Here is an 18,444-nt window from a genome sequence, read left to right as displayed (position 1 = left end):
GCCGGCCTGCTTGAGTGTGCTGTTCACCCATTGCTATTTTTATAGGTTTGCTGTTCTGAGCATTTTACTGACATGGAACCATCCTGCACAGGGTAGCCTCTTCCACTAGTGGATTGTCTTCAAGAGTAATCTTTGGATGCGTGTGTTGGTACTTCATTCCTTTTTATTGGTGAATAACATCCATTGTACCACATTTTGTCTGTTCAGTAATTGATGGACATGTGGGCTGTTTTAATTGCTGTTGTCAATACCATCCATGTGTATATATAATAAATTAATAAAATTTGTATGTACTTAAATTATTGGGGCAGGGAGATTGGCTCAGTTGTTAAATGGTTTGCTGTGCAATCAAGGGTCCTAGCACCCACATTAGAAAGACAGGTGGTCCCGTATCCCAGCACTGAGGAGGCAAAGCAGAATCCCTGGGCTGAATTGGTGAACTCTAGGTTCAAAATAAGGCAGAAAAGCAGTTGAGAAAGACACCCAACATCCACCTCTGGTCTCCACAGGCATGTGTTCACTTACTCATGGGCACTCTCTTATCCCTCAGTGAAAAATAAAAATCAAATTATTTTTTCTAGTGATGCTGTAGATTGAACTCAGGACTTCTCCCAAGCTAGGAAAGTTATCTGGCACTGAGATACATCCCCACCTTTAAGATTATTCTGAATAATTTTAGATTTATAGGAAAGTTTAAAAGGTAGTATGAATTTCTGTATTTCTCTCCTAATAATGTTTTATGTTACTTGTTAGGCATGGTCAGTCACAACTCAGATTCCATTACTCATGAGGCTGAGGCAGGAGGATTCCCATGGTTTCTGTCCAGACTGGGCTACTGAGTGGCAAAGTGAGACCCTGTCTCAAAAAATACATAACTCTAAAATGAAACATTTTATGTTACTATGACATAATTGTTCCACTAATGAGCTTCATACTGATACAGTGACATTAACCAAAGTTGAGACTTCGGTTTTACATGAATACATATTTATTTGTTTGGTTTTCCTTAATATTTTTGATGATTTTATTGACATATATTACTTATACATAATGTTTAATTATAACATCCTAATATATGTATGTAGTGTATTTAAATCCTCTTCACCTCCATTACTCTCTCACTACCTTACTCTTCTTCTGATTACCTTTCTCCTAACTAGCCCTGCATCTGCTCTTTTTAGTGACCTAATGAGTCTAATTAGGGTTGTTTACAGGAGCCATAGGTAACTGGTTCTTTATAGGAATAACATTGAAGAAAATGTCTTTCTCTAACAACTGTTAACTGTCAATAGCTCCCCATGGAGGGAGTAGTAGGATGTTGACAGATTCAGTCTTGTTCAGGAAGTCACTCCTGCTGAGGCTTCAGGGCAGGTTATACCTGGGTGGCAACCTTTCACATTCCATCGCAAACTCTTTTCTTGTGTTCCCTGAGCCTTGGAGTGGGTGATGTGGATGGCCTTGGTTATTAAATGCCTGAACATTCAGCAGTTGCTTAGTTTCCGTTTGCTTGGGTTTCCTGAGGTGGAACCTTGCTGCTTAATGCAGGCTGACCTGGACTTGGAAATCCTCCGGCCTCAGCTTCCTGGGTGCTGGGATTACAGGAAAGGCTAGTACCACCTCACCTGGTTTAAATAGCTTTTTATGTTCAGAGGCATTTAAGGGCATGGAATTACCTTAGCATACATGTGCTAAAGTTATGTATTCACACTGATACTTCTAATTTCATTCTAGTATACTTAATCCTGTCTTCACATTCTCCAAATTTGTATCCTTTTTCTTGCAGCAGGAATTCTGACTTCCAGTAATTATTCACCCATAGGGTAGGTGCAGAGTAATTTCAAAATTGCTACACCATGAGAACCCTTCTAAAAACAAAACAAAACAAAACAAAACAAAACAAAGTAAGGGTCAACATTTCTTTTGTGGTTCTTCATGTCAAAGTACTTTAGTCAATGCTACTGGGATTCATTCATTTAAAAAAAAAATCACACGCATATATGACGGTGCAAATGAAAAATATTACCAAAATTAACTAGACCCAAAGTTGTTCTTTTTAAATTTCCCAAACATGTTGGTAGACTATAAGTTCTATACATAGGTCCATTGGTTTATCAATCTTAGTGGTAAAGTTAATGGCCTTCTCTTCTACTCCTTTCCTTTTGCATTGATGAGGTCTTCTGCAGCTCAGGTTGGTTTCAGAATCCTGCCATGAGATTGCCCATGAACTTCTGATCTTTCTGCTGCTACCTCCTAAATTCTGGGATTACAGGTATGGCCGTCTAGCCCAGGTTGGCTTTTTGCCACCCCTATGCCCGCCTCCTTTTCTTTGAGATGAGGTCTCACTAAGTGGTCCTGGCTGGCTTTGAACTCACTGTGTAGATCAGGTCAGCCTCAAGATCCTGGTGATTCTTCTGCCTTTGCCACCACACCTGGCCGGCTGACACCCCTCTCCATCGCTCACTCTCTTTCTAGCTCTCTTGAGACAGGACCTCATTCTGTAGCCTTGGCTGACCTGAATGAAACTCATTACCTAGCCCAGGCCTGGAACTTGCTTTAATCCTTCTCTTTTAACCTGTATGCTGGGCTAAGTACTTTTAGGCATTTGTGTTTTCAGCCTCTCTTTACATCACTCCTCTGTAAAACTTTGAGTCACAGACACAACAATGGAGAATATCATTGTTCTGTATACAGAGTTTTATTAGAAATCACTTCAGTTTTCTAGTTCTTGGACTTAGGAGAAAACCACTAAGCCCCTGTTTTACACTGCCAATAACTGATAAAATGATATTTTCCTTGTTATTCATTTTGCATGGTGTGGGAACATGCAGGTAAATTTTGAAATTTTTATAATAATGAGAGGAATGTGTGGATGAGATTTAGTTCTGCAAGTTGAATAGTGTTTTGTTTATATTAATGGATTTCTTGGGTGTCAGGTGTGGTTGCACATACCTTTAATCCTACAACTCAGGAGGCAGAGGCAGGCAGATCTCTGAGTTTGAGGCCAGTCCAGTCTACAGAGGAAGTTCTAGGATAGCCAGGGCTACGTGGAAAAACCCTGTCTCAAAAAAAAAAAAAAAAACAAAAAACAAAAAAAACCCACCACCAATAAAAACAACAAAAATTTATCAGAATGTATGCTAGTTAGTAAGTGTATGAAATTAAATTCTGAAAGATTGTCTTTGTTATTTTATTTATTCATTTTTTTGCTACACAGAATTTGTCTTAGGGTTTCTTTGCTATGAAGAGACACTATGACCAAGAAAACTCTTAGAAAAACATTTAATTTGGTTCAGGCTTATATTTTTAGAGGTTTAATCCATTATGATCATGATGGGAAGCATGGCAGCAGGCAGGCAGACATGGTGCTAGTGGAGAGTTCTGCATATTGATTCAAAGGCAGCCAGGAGAGGATTGTCTTCCGAAGGCAGTCAAGAGGAGGCTGTGATTCCACACTGGGTGGAGTTTGAGCATAGAAGACCAAAAAGCCCACCCCCACTGTGACACACTTCCTCCAACAAGGCCACACCTCCTAATAGTGCCGCTTTTCATGGGCCAAGCGTTCAAACACAATCTATGGGGGCTAAGCCTATTCAAACCACCACAGAGTTGGTCAAGGTTTAGAGCAAAGGGAGTCCTTGAACACTATTTGTGGGAGTGTAGATTGGTGCAATTAGGGAGATTACTCAAAAATTATATTAAAAGTGGAATCACTGTATGGTCTGGCAATCAAGCTTCTAGTTCTCTAGCCAGAGTAAAATTGCTATCTTGAGGTGATACCTGCACCCCCAAGCACATTTCAGTATTATGATAGCAGCAGGGTATAGAGACAATTAGTGTCTTTAAGTACATGAATGAATAAAAAATGTGAGGTACACATACACAGAGAAATAGTGTTCAGCCGTAAAGTAGATGCAGTATGAAGTGGTCATGATAAAGAGAGTTAAATGTCCAGTATTTGGGCATTTCAGAGGGTGAGGCAAAAGGAAAAAGGATTGCTGTGACTGAGTTCCAATCCTCCAAAAAAACTCCAAAACATATGAAAAATAAGTACAGGGTTAGAGAGATGGCTCAGCAGTTAAGAGCACTGGCTGTTCCTCAGAGGACCGTGGTTTGGTTCCCAGCACCCACATCAGCCATCTCAAGACAGCCTGTAAACTGGGCGCAGTGGCACATCCCTGTAATCCCAACACTCAGGGAGGCAGAAGGAGGTGGATCACTTTTAGGCCAGCCTGGTTTACAAAGTGAGTCCAAGATAGCCAAAGCTACACAAAGAAACCCTGTCTCAACAAAAGAGCCTGTAACTATAGATTCAGGGGAATCCAAGTATCTCTAGCTTTTCAGGGCCTTTTTACTCATGTGTACATACTCTACACAGATACATATATTTTAAAATGATTGTTTATTTATTTATTTTGGTTTTTGAGACAGGGTTTCTTTGTGTAGCCTTGGCTGTCCTGGACTCACTTTGTAGAACAGGCTGTTCTTGAACACACAGTAGTCTGCCTGCCTCTTCCTCCCTGAGTGCTGAGATTACAGGAGTGTGCCACCACACCCAGCTTAATTTTTTATTTTTATGTGTAGGGATGGTATGCCTGCATGTATAGTTTTGTTCCACATGTGTGCCTTTGGAGGCCAGAAGAGCATGTCAGATCCCTTGGGACTGGAATGACAGACAGTTGTGAACTGCCCTATGTATGCTGGGAATTGAACCCAGGTCCTCTGTAAGAGCAGTTAGCACTCTTAATTATAATCTTCAGCCCCCCCCCCAAATTTACAGATAAAAATAAATCTTTAAAAAATGAGAGAGGCAGAGGCAAGTAGATCTCCAAGAGTTCAAAGTCAATTTGGTTTACTAGCAAGTTCTATGCCAGCTAGGGCTACATAATGAGACTTAAAAAACAGCCACAAGACCTTTTTAACCTCTCTTCCACTCCCGCTGATCCCCTTTGCTGCTGCTTCTTCATAGTTGGCAGTGAACCTGGGACAGTGGGGCCTAGAACGAGGCTGACTAAAGACTGGTGCAGTAGCCAACTTTATCCAAAGTGTTGTCGTTGGACCGCCTCAGACCCACCAGCTCCCAATAGTGACACAGAGAACTATTATTATTTATTAGAGCTCAGACCTTAGCTTAGGCTATTTCCCAACTAGCCTGTAAGCTTAATTAACCCTGTGTATTCTAATTCACGCTTGCCACGTGGCCTGTTACCTCTTACTCTGTCAATCCCAGCACTGTTCTTTGCTCTCTGGCTGGCTGGTGCATCTCCTCACCTGATTCTTTTCCAGAGTTCCTATCTTTGCTTGCATGTGCTGCCTATCTTCCTGCCACCAATAGACCATTTATTAAACTAATCAGAAGGTGAGAGGTGTGTTTACAAAACACTGATACAGGTAATGCTTGATAAAAATAATCCAGGCTGTACTGCTGTTGTAGTCAACTCTCTGCAGGGACGCAAGTCAGCCTTTGAATAACACAAAGACAGCCTTGAGGTGTGGTGGTGCACGCCTTCAATCCCAGCACTCTTAGAGGCAGAGGCTGGTGGATCTCGGTGGCCAGCCTGGTCTACAAAATGAGTCCAGAACAGCCAGGGCGCTTGTTACACAGAGACACCCTGTCTCGAAAAATCACAAACAAACAAAAAGGCAACTTTTACACAGTGCACATAAAGATTATCTCAGCAGGGCATCAGACAGTTTTTACTTCGAGGTTTAAGAGAATTCACCAGAGTAAGGTGTTTGATCACAAAGGACAAAGCCACACATGGCAGAAACATGTTTTTCCATAGAGGCATATGAATGGCTACAACAGCTGAAGTAAACTCATGCTTATGCATTACACCTGAGAGGAACACAAGAAGACATTCCAGGAACAATTCTGTGAAGAAACTAAGGTCACCAGCACTTAGAATTCCCACATAACTCCATTTTGGACTGTGTTCCTGTTTCCAAATTAGTACCCCTTTTATTTTGTCTTTTTAAAAGACCTATTTATTTAATGTGTATGAGTGCATGTATGTATATGTACAGATGTCTGTAGAGGTCAGAAGAGGGTCTCAGGGTCTACTCTGGAACTAGACTAGTTACACACAGTTGTGAACCACTATGTAGGTGCCGAGAACCAAACCTGGATCTTTTGCAAGAAAAGTAAGTGCTCTTAACCCTCGAACCATCACTCCCATACCTTATGCTGCTGCCATAATGCTAAAATGAACTCGGGTACAGATGTTGCCTCATGATAGCAATTTTAGTCTAGCTAGACAACTAGAAGTGTTTCTTAATATGTTGTTAAGGAGTTGGTATTGAATACAAAATTGATTTGAGGAGCTAATCAAAAATACACAATAATTTGAAGAAACTCAGTTATATAAAATATTTGTCTTATAACAAATTGTAAATAAAAAATTATATGATAAGACCCACGTGGTTATAAATTAAGTAAACAAAGTGTTGGCTGGGCGGTGGTGGCAGTGGTGGCACACGACCTTAATCCTAGCAACAGCAGCAGAGGCAGGCGGATCTGAGTTGGAGGCCAGCCTGGTCTACAGAGTGAGTTCCCAAACAGCCAGGGTTACACAGAGAAACCCTGTCTTGATTTAAGACAAACAAACAAAAAACCAAAGTGTGGGTCAGAGAGAGGGTTCAAAAACCAATTTAGAAAACATTTGGAATAGTCTGAAAATGAAAATAAGACATAATAGAATTTAAAATGTACCTAAAACAGTAGAAAAATGGATTATTTATCATTAAATTACTCTTTTACAAAGTTCTGTGTCTTCGTGCTCAGCAGTGTTTTAAATGTGATTAAAACATACACATTTATGAAAATTTGTGTATACTTACTTAGTATGTGCTAGTAAAAATTTAAAAAGAAAAGACAGTAATAAGATAGACAACTCATACTTAAAATGTACAAACCTGGGAGGGGATAGAGGCTCAGGAACCCTCACCCTTAACTGAGGAGTTGTTAACAGTTGACGGAGCCACAGAGTCGGAGACTTGCCTTCTTTAAGGGTAGAGGCCCCTGGTAGGTTAACACTGCAGTGAATGGCCTCATATCCCTAGTATGTGGGAACCACTCATTGTACTCGGTGTTTTATTTCTTTAAAACAAAACAAAACAAAACACCAAATTGGGAGTGGAAAGGAGAGTCTGGGTAGATCTGGGAGGAGTCAAAGCAACAGCTGGAGGTAAATATGATCAAAATACTTTGTCTTACTTAGGGTTTTATTGCTGTGAAGAGACACCATGACCAAGGCAACCCTTATAGAGAAAAATATTGAATTGGGTCTGGCTTATTGATTTAGTAAAAGGTTTATCTATTATCATCATGGGGGAAACATGGCAGTGTTCAGGCAGACCTGGTGCAGGAGGAGCTGAGAGCTTTCCATCTTGATCTGCAGGCAGCAGAAGGGGACTGTGTGCCACTTTGGGCATAGCTTGAGCATAGGAGACCTAAAAGCCCACTCCCACAGTGACACACTTCCTCCAGCAAGGCTACACCTCCTAATAGTGCCATTCCCTGTGGGCCAAGCATTCAAACACATGTGTGTGGGAACCATTCCTAGTTAAACCACCACAATGATACTCTGAAATAATATTAAAAGACACTAGTTACTGGCAGTGGTGGCACATGCCTTTAATCCCAGCACTCAGGAGGCAGAGGCAGGTGGATCTCTGTGAGTTTGAGGCCAGCCTAGTCTACAGAGTAATTTCCAGGATAGCAAAAATTACACAGTGAGACCCTGTCTCAAAAAAAAAAAAAAAAAAAAAAAAAAAAGAGACACAAGTGTATACAGTTGGGAAAACATTGCTAAATCAAGGTAGTAAAGATAACCATCAATATTCCAAATTTTCTCCTACCTCATTATTATCTCCTGATTGTGCCTGCTGCCAATATAGTTTCTAAATTTTATTTATTTTTGAGGCAGGGTTTATGTACCAGGCTGGCCTTGAGCTCAGAGATCCACTTGGCTCTGCCTCCTAAGTGCTGGAATTAAAGGCTTGGACCACCACGCCTGGCTTTTTTTTTTTTTTTCCTCTTGGATTTGAGATTTTAAAAATTATATTAGTGGGTGCTTTGCCTACATGTATGCCTTTCTTCAGATCCCCCAGGTCTGGAACTGCAGATGGTTTTGAGCCACCATGTAGGTGCTGGGAATGAACCCATGTTCTCTAGAAGAGCAACAACTGCTCTTAACCACTGGCCTTATCTTCAACCAGTTTCTAAAATTTATATGGGACCAGGCATGGTGATACACACTTTTAATTTCAGTATTGGGGAGGCAGATGCAGGTGGATCTCTGTGACTTTGAGGCTAGCCTGGTCTACATAATGAGTTCTGTGCTAGCCAGGGCTACATAGTAGACCTTTGTCTTAATAATAATGATGATAATAATATAAATGGAATCATACACATTTTTTCGGTCTGGTTGCTTTTACTCATAATTTCACATTATTTTGTTACCTGGATCAACAGCTCATAATCTTTTACTGAATAATAGTGTGTGTGCACTTGTGTGTGCGTGTGTGCATGCATGTGTGCGTATCAGAGGACGCCTTGCCGGGGAGCTGGCTCCCTCCCCCTTGGAGGTTTCAGGTGTCAAGCTGACTCAGGCTTCTGAGGCAGTTATTTTACCTTGTGAGCCATCTCGATGGCCTCTTTTTCCAGGTTTTGAAATGGGATCTCACTGTGCAGTACTGGCCTCAAACTCAAAACCCTCCTGCTTTAGCCTTCCAAGTACTGGAAAACAGGTTGAACCACCACACACAGCTGATTATCTGAAAATAAGAGCTATAGGTACGGAATGAATATAGTTGTGTTGCAAGTGTACTGGACCTTATTGTAGGTACAAGCTGACAAGATGATAAAATCCTTCTGTAGAATGAAGTTTTATTACAAATCCGAGAGGTGTGATTCCTAACTGAAGGATGTGTCAGTTTTGATTAGTATGAAGTATTTCCAACCATTGATACTTTTTCTTCTCTTTTAGGAAATAGAGCAGCAGTCATGATAGAAGACAAAGGACCAAGAGTGACAGACTACTTTGTTGTGGCAGGACTCACTGATACGTCTACTCCTTTGGATCAAGAAATAAATCGTATAGATGCTAAATCAACTGGCCCTAAAGCTCCAATCACAGATATTGCAGTTATTATCAAATCAGCTGGGGAGACTGTACCCGAAGGTTACACCTGTGTTGAAGCCACGCCATCAGCACTCCAAGCAAACTTGAACTATGGAAGTCTGAAAAGCCCAGAGCTTTTCTTGTGTTATAAGAGAGGGAGAGATAAACCCCCCCTTACAGATATTGGGTACGATCACTTTATTTGGCTATGGTAAAGGGAATTAAATTTATTGAAAGGTTAAAAGGGTACATAGTCAAAATTTGAAATTTCTGTAGATTTTTTTTGTTGGTTTTTTGTTTTGTTTTTTGTCTTGTTTTTGTTTGTTTTTTTCCAGGCAGGGTTTTTTCTGTATAGTCTTGACTATCCTGGACTCCCTTTGTACTCACAGCCTTGCTGAGTGCTGGGATTAAAGGTGTGTACCATAATGCCTAGCTCTTTGGTAGTTTTTTTTTTTTTTTTAAGGTTAAGTTCAAGGATATATATCTATATGTACTCTTAATTAGATATTTAAAACAAAAGGAACTAGATACAAGGCACTGTGTATATAGGGACTATTTGTGCTTTATGATGATTGATTGTAAACCTGAGCACCTTTAAGAAAGGGCAGTACTTTTAAAATGCAATATATTTGGAAGTTAAACGTGGTGGCTCTTGCCTATATCCAGGCACTCGGGAGGTGGAGGCAAGAGGATTATACTAGGTTCAAAGCCAGCGTGGGCTATGTGAGATCCTGTCTCAAGTATTGGGTTTGGGGGAAGTCTTCTCTCCTCTCTCCCTTCCTTTCTAAGTTGGGGTCTAGAGATGGGCTTGGTTTGCTCCTGGGTTCAATTCCCAGCACTGCTTTGAAAAAAAGGGAAGGGGCAGGGCAGTAGTGGCACATGCATTTATTTTAGAGTTTTAGGTGGAGCTCTGAGTTTGAGGCCAGTCTGGGCTGCAGAGTGAGTTCTAGGATAGCCAAGGCTACACAGAGAAATCTTGGCTTGAAAACCCTGGAGGATCAGGGGGAGAAAGGAAAGAAAGAAAAAGAAGAAAACAAAGAAAGTAAAAACAAAAACCCTATATATTTTTTTTAATAGCTGTTATGCAGAGCTGGAGGGATGACTTAATGGTTAAGAACACTGGCTGCTTTTCCAGACAACCTGGGTTCAATTCCTAGCACCTACATGGCAGCTCAACAACTGTCTGTAACTCAGTGGGATTTGACACCCTCATACAGACATAAGTAAAATTAAATAAATAATTAAAAAAGAAAATATCAGTAGTTGTTATGAAGTATTTTGTTCATTGTCAGTTAAGATATCTTCTTTATAACTGCTGCAAAGACTTAAATTTTAGGGCTGGAGAGATGGCTCAGTGGTTAAGAGCACTGTCTGCTCCTCCAGAGATCCTGAGTTCAATTTCCAGAAACCACACAGTGGCTCACAACCATCTATACTGGGATCTGATGCCCTCTTCTGGCATGCAGGTGTACATGCAGATAGAGCACTCATAAAATAAAAAAATCTTTTTAAAAAGGGTTTAACTTTAAAATTTTGATATTTTTCTATAAAAGCTGATTGTTTATAGTCCCATGGTGTTTTACCATGTTTGGATATTGTATTGAAGTGTCATGTTTATTATAACTATCCCTAGTAAAAACTGATGGTAGAGCCACGTGGTCATAGAGGTCCTGGCATGTGATCCTGGCAGGATCAATACTCAAGGCTGTTTTGGCTGTACACCTAGTTCAATGGATTACTTAAGGAGCCTGTCTCAAAAAAAAGTCTGTCTTAGAACCATTCCCCACCCCCCAGCACACACACAAGAATTGTAGATATTCAGCTATTTGAGAATATGCTGGCAAGTATTATTGTCTGTTTATGGAAACATGCAGTTTTCATTGTATTTACATTAAGCTAGGATCAGTTTGGGGAATGTATGTAAGTACAGTGCTTTCCAGCTTCTGTCCGTTCATCAGCCTGCAGCCTACTTGTGTTTTGTTCTGTTTTATTTAAAATACAAGGGAATGTCACCTGCAAATGTGTGTACTTTCACTTCCTGTATAGTCTGGATAGTTTCATTCTCATGTTCAATCCTCGTGGCTACCACTTCTAGTACAATGCTGAGGAGCAGTGGTCAAGTTACTGTTTTGTCACATTCCTCATGCTAACCGAGAAGTTTTTAGATTTTTACCGTTGAAAGTATTAACTCTAAATTTTTCAGAAATACCACATTTCTGGCCTTTTTGTTTGCTTTTGTGACTTTTTTCTTTTTAAAAAAGATTTATTTAAAAAAAATTATTTATTATGTATACAATGTCCTGTCTCCATGTACACCTGCAGGCCAGAAGAGGGCACCAGATCTCACTATAGACGGTTATGAGCCACCATGTGGTCACTGGCAATTGAACTCAGGACCTCTGGAAGAACAGCCAGTGCTCTTAACCTCTGAACTATCTTTTCAGTCCCCGTTTTTGTTACATTTCTACACTTGTATATAGTGTACTTGGCACATTTGCCCCTTACCCCCTCCCCATTGGTCCTGCTGTTTTTCGCAAATAGTTCCCGTTTTCAAGTCGTTGTTCTGTTCTGTCCTATTGTATTAAGAGTAAAAATGGGTGATGTGTTTTGTGTGTGTGCTCACACACCTGATGGGGTCAGGGAGCACCTTGAAGTCGTTGGTTCTCCTCTTCCACCATGTAGATTCCAGCAATCAAACTCTAGTTGTTGAGCTTGGTAGTAGGTACCTTTACCTACTGAGTCGTCTTAACTGGCTCTCAAGATTCTTCCTACTCCCTATCCTCCAAAGTCAGGATTTTACTATGGCTGGCCTGGTACTTGCTATGTAAACCAGGCTGGCCTCGAACTCAAAAGATCTGCAGACCTCTGAGTGCTGGGATTAAAGGCCTGTGTTACTATGCCTGCTTTTGTTTTGTATTATGTTTTTGTTCATTTCATGTTCATATACATATACACATGCACTCTTGCATGAATGCACACATGGAAATCAAAAAACAACTTGAGAGAGTCAGCTCTTCTTTCTACCATGACCTTATGATTATCAGTCTTAAGAGCAGGGGCCTTTACAAAGCCATCTTCCTAACACTTACTTAATCCTTGAGACTGGATCTTGTGTATCCCAGACTGGCTTCATACTTGCTTTGTAGCTGAGGATGGTCTTAGCCTCTAGATCCTTCTGCCTTTACCTCCCCAATGTTAGAATTACATTTGTGCTCCACTGTGCCCGGCTGTGGACCAACACACACACACACACACATATCAATGTATACATTTGGATTCTACATGTGTGAGAAAATACTTGTTTTTCTGATTCTGTTTCTAATTCTAGTAGATAATGGCCACTTGTACACAGTGTTCTATTCATTATGTCAGAATAAAATTCCATTGTGTTTCTGTGTTACTTTTTTTTAATCCATGCATCCATTGATGGGTATTTAAACTTACATTGTTACTCACCCATTTTTGTGGCTAGTGCTGTGATAAGCACTAGTATACAGCTGTCACTGTTGCAGGCTTCAGTTCCTTTGAGTGGATACCCAGGTGTGGTCTAAATAGGCAGTGTACTAAGTTGTATTTTTAATTTCTTGAGAAACTTCCATGGGTTAATTTCTAGGTCCTTATAGAATACTATAGAATAGTACCCTATTCCACCTTTTTAGTATCTGCTTTTGTGCCAAAGTATAAAGTTCAAATAGCGATAATTTGACTCCCTCCTTTCCTATTTGTATCCCTTTTATTTATTTCTCTTATATTATTGCTCTGAGTAATCGTTTCAGCACTTGATTGTATCAGAAAGAAAAGGAGTTGACATCCAGGCCATCGCCTGGTTTTACAGTAAACACTTGCAGTGTTTCCTGGTGTAATGTTAACTCTGGGTTTGTTATATAAAGAGTATCCATTATTATTTATCCGTAGATTATTTTGTTGTTTGTTTTTTGAGACAGGATCTTACTATTTTGCCTTGCCTGGAGCTCACAAAGATCCACTTGCGTCTCTGGAAGAGTGCTGGAATTAAAGGCCCGTGCCGCCACGCTCAGCTTCTTCAGGGCTTTTATCACGAAGGGGTGTTGAATTTAGATAAAGGCCTTTAAAAAAATTCATTGTGATGATCTTTTGTTTGATTTTGTGCATTATTTATGTCCTACATTATATTTATTGATTTGCATATGTTGAACCATTCTTGCATTCCTGTAATGAAATCAAGTTGTTCATGGTTTTGGTTTGGTTTGGTTTGGTTTGTTGTTTATTTGTTTTTTTACAGACAGGGTTTCTCTATGTAGCCCTGGCTGTCCTGGAACTCACTCTGTAGACCAGGCTGGCCTTGAATTCACAGAGATCTGCCTACCTTCACAGAATTCTGGGATTAATGGCCTTTTTGTTTGTTTGTTACTTTTGTAAGTGTGTATACATGTGTTTGCTTATGCATATGCTAGCACTTGTTCATGTGCTGCAGTGATCTATGTGTGTGGGTCAGACAACGTTCAGGAGTTAATCCTTTCCTTTCACCGTGGTTGCCAGGGATTCAATCAATTTTATGTAGCGTGGGTTGTGAAACTCACTGTTTGGCCCAGGCTGGCTGCAGGTCTGCTTCTGTCATTAAGTGCTTGATTACAAGTGTACACTGCCATATTTTTCTTGTTCTTGCTTTTCTGAGTCCTTGATGTACCTTTTATTTGAGAACTCTTTGACTTCTATTTTTAATTTTAATTACATTTGTCTATTAATTTAGTGTTGTGTATCTGTGTGTGTGTGTGTGTGTGTGTGTGTGGTTGAACACATAGCAGGGTGTGCATATGGAGGTCAGAAAACAGTTTGAGGTAATCCATTCTCTCCTTCCCTTTTGTGGGCTCTGGGGATCAAACTCAGGTCTTTAGCCATGGCAGAAAGTGCTTTTCTTAGTAAGCCATGTTGCTGGCCCCTGGTTTTTAATATATAACCCAGAACTGTAGTGGGACTTTTAGATGAATAATGACAGAGGGCTTTTTAATATTTTAAAGCTTAGGCGTTTTAGCTGGGCAGATTCCCAGCCAGCTTTCTAGTTTAACTCGACTAAGCCTAGCACTATTTCTTGCCATGTGGCCAGCTCCACCTCTCTGTTCCTGTTCACATTTGTTCATTCATCTCTCCGTGTCCCACTGGCAAATCTCTCGCCTTTGCTTTCTTCTCCCAGAATCCCTCTTTCTCCCCTAAGTCCCTCTCCTGGGAGTTCCACCCTCCACTTTCTGCCCAGTTGTTGGCCGTCAGTTCTTCATTACGTCTAATAGGCAGGTGAGGAAGGACAAATGTTTAGCAAATACTAGACTGGTGATGGGCCGTAGAAATAACAATACCAAGATGTAGCTAGTAGGCTAGCACTTGGCTCTCTGCTGGCTTAGCACTCAACAGTTGAGTATACAGACACACTTTCACACATTGTACCCCAACACATAACTGTTTCCTTCCTTTTAGAGCTGCCTTTGCGTGTACTGCCCTACACCCCTTCCCACTGTAGTCTAGGCTGACCTGGAACACTGCACGCTGATCGCCACCTCATGGCAGTCCACCTGCCTCAGCCTCTCGAGTATGGGATTACAGGCATGAGCCACTTGTCTTTGCAGTCGGGTGTGTTTTTATTTTCATTTTTTGAGACTGAGTGTCATGTATCCCTGGCCAGTTTCAGATTGGCTTTGTAGGGGAAGATGACTTTGAACTTCTGATCCTTTTTCTTGCCTTTACTTTCCCAGTGCTGGAATTACAAACTTTGGCTACCACACCAGGTTTATGGCAAACTGATGGCTTCATACATACAGATGCTGTACCAGCTGAGCTACACTCCCAGCCTGTGTTTTCATTTGAATCTAGGAGTTTTTTTGGTTTGCTTCCCTGATTCTTTAGTTACCCAGTAATCATTCCAAATGTTCAAAATACATTGTATGATATCTCTGTAGTTTATATTACTATTGATTTCACTTTTTTAAAAATTTCTTTTTGGGGGGGGTGTGTGGGGTGGGGTGCTGGAGGTTAAATCCAAAGAAGTGTACATGATGGGCTCATGTAGTACTGAGCTACATACATAGCCCCTGTGATTTTTGTTTGTTTTGTTTTTTTTAAGATTTATTTTATAATGTATACATTGTTCTGTCTGCATGTGTGCCTTCATACCAGAAGAGTAGAAGAGGGCACCAGATCTCACTTAGAGATTGTTCTGAGCCACCATGTAGTTGCTGGGAATTGCTGTACCTCTCAAAGAACAGCCAGTGCTCTTAACCTCTGAGCCATCTCTCCAGCCCTATCCCCAGTTCTTTTGAGACAGGGCCTCACTATGTAGCTCAGGCTTGTCTCGAACTTGCTATGTTGCCTAGGCTGGCCTTGACCAGATCCTCCTGCTTTGGCCTACTCAGTGCTGGGATTACTGCCAGGCTATTGATTGGTATTAATTTCTCACTTTTTTTTTAGTATAGTCTGATGAGATACAAGAAATTATTTCAATTTTTGTATTGTTAAGACTCGCTTAAAAAAATTAGATATGACAGTGGCATGCCTTTTATCCCAGCACTTGGGAGGCAGAGGCAGGTGGATCTCTTTGAGTTTGAGTCCAGCCTGGTCTACATGGTGAGTTACAGGACAGCCGGAGTTACATAATAGATTGACTCTGTCTCAGACACACACACACATACACACACACTCATTTGCTGTGTGGAATAAACTGATCTATTTTTGCAAAGTTTTCATGGGATACTGAGGTGAATAGTATACAGCTGTTGGGATTTTTTTAAATTTGATTTATGGTATAGTTTAAATCTGAAGGTTGTTGATTTGATGTATCTATTGATGAGAGTACATTATTGCTGTACCTCTCTATTATTGTTTCTGGACTTATCTGTCCTTTTCTGTTCAGTACAGTTTGTTTGTGATTTCATTTATTCATTCATCTGTTCTTCTATTTGTGTGTGTGTGTACAATTCTAACTGGTTTGTTGGATACTTGTGCTCCTGTCTACATTACGGAGGCCAGAAGAGGCTGTAATGTGTGCATGCACGGGGGCCAGAAGAGAACATCACCTTTCTTTTTTTCCTCCGAGAACCAGAGTCTCTCCCTGAACCTGGAACTTGTGTTTTCTCTCTTGACTGGCGGCTGGGAAGTCCTGGTGCTCCTCCTGTTCCTGCCTGCCTCTGAGCTGCTGTTAGAGCTGTGTGAGGGTGCCAGCTTTCGACCTCGGTCCTGGGATGTGAGTTCTAGTCCTGAGGATTGTACAGGGAGCACCCTTAGCTGCTGTGCTCTCTCTCTGGCCCCGGCTTTGCAATTGCTACGTCTCGGTAGACTGTTCCTTCTGATAGTACCTAAAACTTGATCTTCTAATTTTGGCTTGAAGTCTGCTTTGTCAGATAGGAGTATAGGTGATGATTGACCTACTTATTTTCAAATTCTCTTTTCTTGGAGTATATCATTTCACTTTCCATCTGTGTGTTTTTGAGTGTCTAGCATGCAGCAAACAGTTGAACATTATTTTTAATCCATTCAGACAGTCTTCATATTTTAGTTGGAGAGTTAAGACTGCATTTTTAAGTACAATGAGAACTATGTGCTAGTTTTCCTTTTTTCTTCTTAGAAGTTTACATGCTGTGTTAATAAGATTTATGTATTTTATTTTATTTTTTGTTTTTAGAGACAGGGTTTCTCTGTGTAGCCTTGGCTATCCTGGACTCACTTTGTAGACCAGGCTGGCCTCAAACTCACAGAGATCCACCTGCCTCTGCCTCCCAGAGTGCTGGGATCACAGATAAGCACTACCATGCCTAGCAGTATTTGTGCATTTTAAAGAAATATTATTTACCTGTTTTCTTTTTATTTTTTTAATATTAGTTACAGTTTATTAACTCTGTATCCCAGCTGTATCCCCCTCCCTCATTCCCTCCCAATCCCTCCCTCATCTCCTCCTTGCCCCTCTCCAAGTCCATTGATAGGGGAGATCCTCCTCCCCTTTCATCTGATCCTGATTTATCAGGTATCTTCATTTACTGGTTTTCTTAATTCTTAGGTGTTTTTTTACGTTAGTGTTTTATGCAGTGTTAGTTATGAATTGCTTTAGTCTGTGTAATTTTAGCTCCAGTCCTAGGGGATCTGATGCCCTCTTCTGGTGTCTGTGGGTACTGCATGCATGTGATGCATATATACACACACATACATGCAGGCAAAACACCCATACACAGAAAATAAAAATTAAAACATTTTAATTAATTAATCAATTAATTTTCATTTATTCACTTTATATCCCCACTGCAGCCCCCTCCTTGACTCCTCCCAGTCTCACCCACCCTCCTCCATCTCCCCCCATCCCCTTTCCCTAGTCTACTGATAGGGGAGGTCCTCCTCCCCTTCTGTCTGACCCTAGCCTATCAGGTCTCATCAAGGTTGGCTGCATCATCTTCCTCTGTGGCCTGGCAAGGCTGCACCACCCTCGCCAGGGAGAAGTGATCAAAGAGCTGGCCACTGGCATGTCAGAGACAGCCTTTGTACCCTTTACTAGGGAACCCACTTGGAAACTGAGCAGCCTATGGGCTTCCTCTGTACAGGGGGTCTAGGTCCTCTCCATGCAAGGTCATTGGTTGGAGTATCAGTCTCTGCAGGACCCCTGGGCCCAGGTTTTTTGGCTCCTTTGTTCTCCTTGTGGAGTTCCTGTCACCTCTAGGTCTTTCTATCTCCCTCTTCTTCCATAATGTTTCCAGCACTCTGCCCAGAGTTTGGCTAGGAGTCTCACTGTCTCCTTCAATACCCTGGGGGGTAGAGTCTTTTCAGACATCCTCTGTGGAAGGTTCCTGTCCTGTTACTTGTCTTCTCCTACTTCTGATGTCTATATATTTGTTCTTCTATCATCTTCCCTAGGGTCCTTCTTGTTGTTCAACTTCTTTGGGACTATAGATTTTAGTATGTTTAGCCTATATTATCTGGCTATATCCACTTGTACGTGAATACATACCATATGTGTCTTTCTGCTTCTGGGTTACTTCACTCAGGATGATCTTTTTGTTTTGTTTTTGAGACAGACTTTCTCTATTTCTGGTGGTCCTGGAACTTACCATGTGGATTAGGCTGGCCTCAAGTTCACAAAGAACTGCCTGCCCCTTCCTCCAGGTGTGCCACCACACCTCATCTTTTTGATGATTTTTTTTTCACCCTAAATGTAAAGTAATAGCTCATGGTTTTGATTTGTGTTTGTGCCATCTGACATACTCAACAGCTTCCCCATCTTTTTGGCCATTTGCATGTCTTCTTTGAATGTCTGTTCATATTCTTTGCCTACTCTTAAAAAATAGGGACATTTCTTCCCAAGCATCTTTTAAAA

At 40.9% G+C, this 18,444-nt stretch overlaps 1 protein-coding gene across 2 annotated transcripts in view; it reads left to right on the top strand.

Moving 5' to 3' along the window:
• Nucleotides 1-18,444, top strand: part of Dennd4c (DENN domain containing 4C) — a 100,613-nt gene that overhangs the window by 9,760 nt on the left and 72,409 nt on the right. For both annotated transcript variants that reach the window (XM_055629605.1, XM_055629595.1), the window contains exon 2: nt 8,988-9,309. In XM_055629605.1, coding sequence (XP_055485580.1) covers nt 9,005-9,309 — 305 coding nt within the window. In that variant the 5' untranslated portion in view covers nt 8,988-9,004. The remainder of the gene's footprint in view (nt 1-8,987; nt 9,310-18,444) is intronic.

This window comes from Psammomys obesus, unplaced genomic scaffold (assembly GCF_907164565.1).
Source record: "Psammomys obesus unplaced genomic scaffold, mPsaObe1.curated_primary_1811, whole genome shotgun sequence".
NCBI classification, from domain to species: Eukaryota; Metazoa; Chordata; class Mammalia; order Rodentia; family Muridae; genus Psammomys; species Psammomys obesus.
Note: the sequence above shows the minus strand (reverse complement) of the source record. Positions and strands in the feature narration are given on the sequence as shown.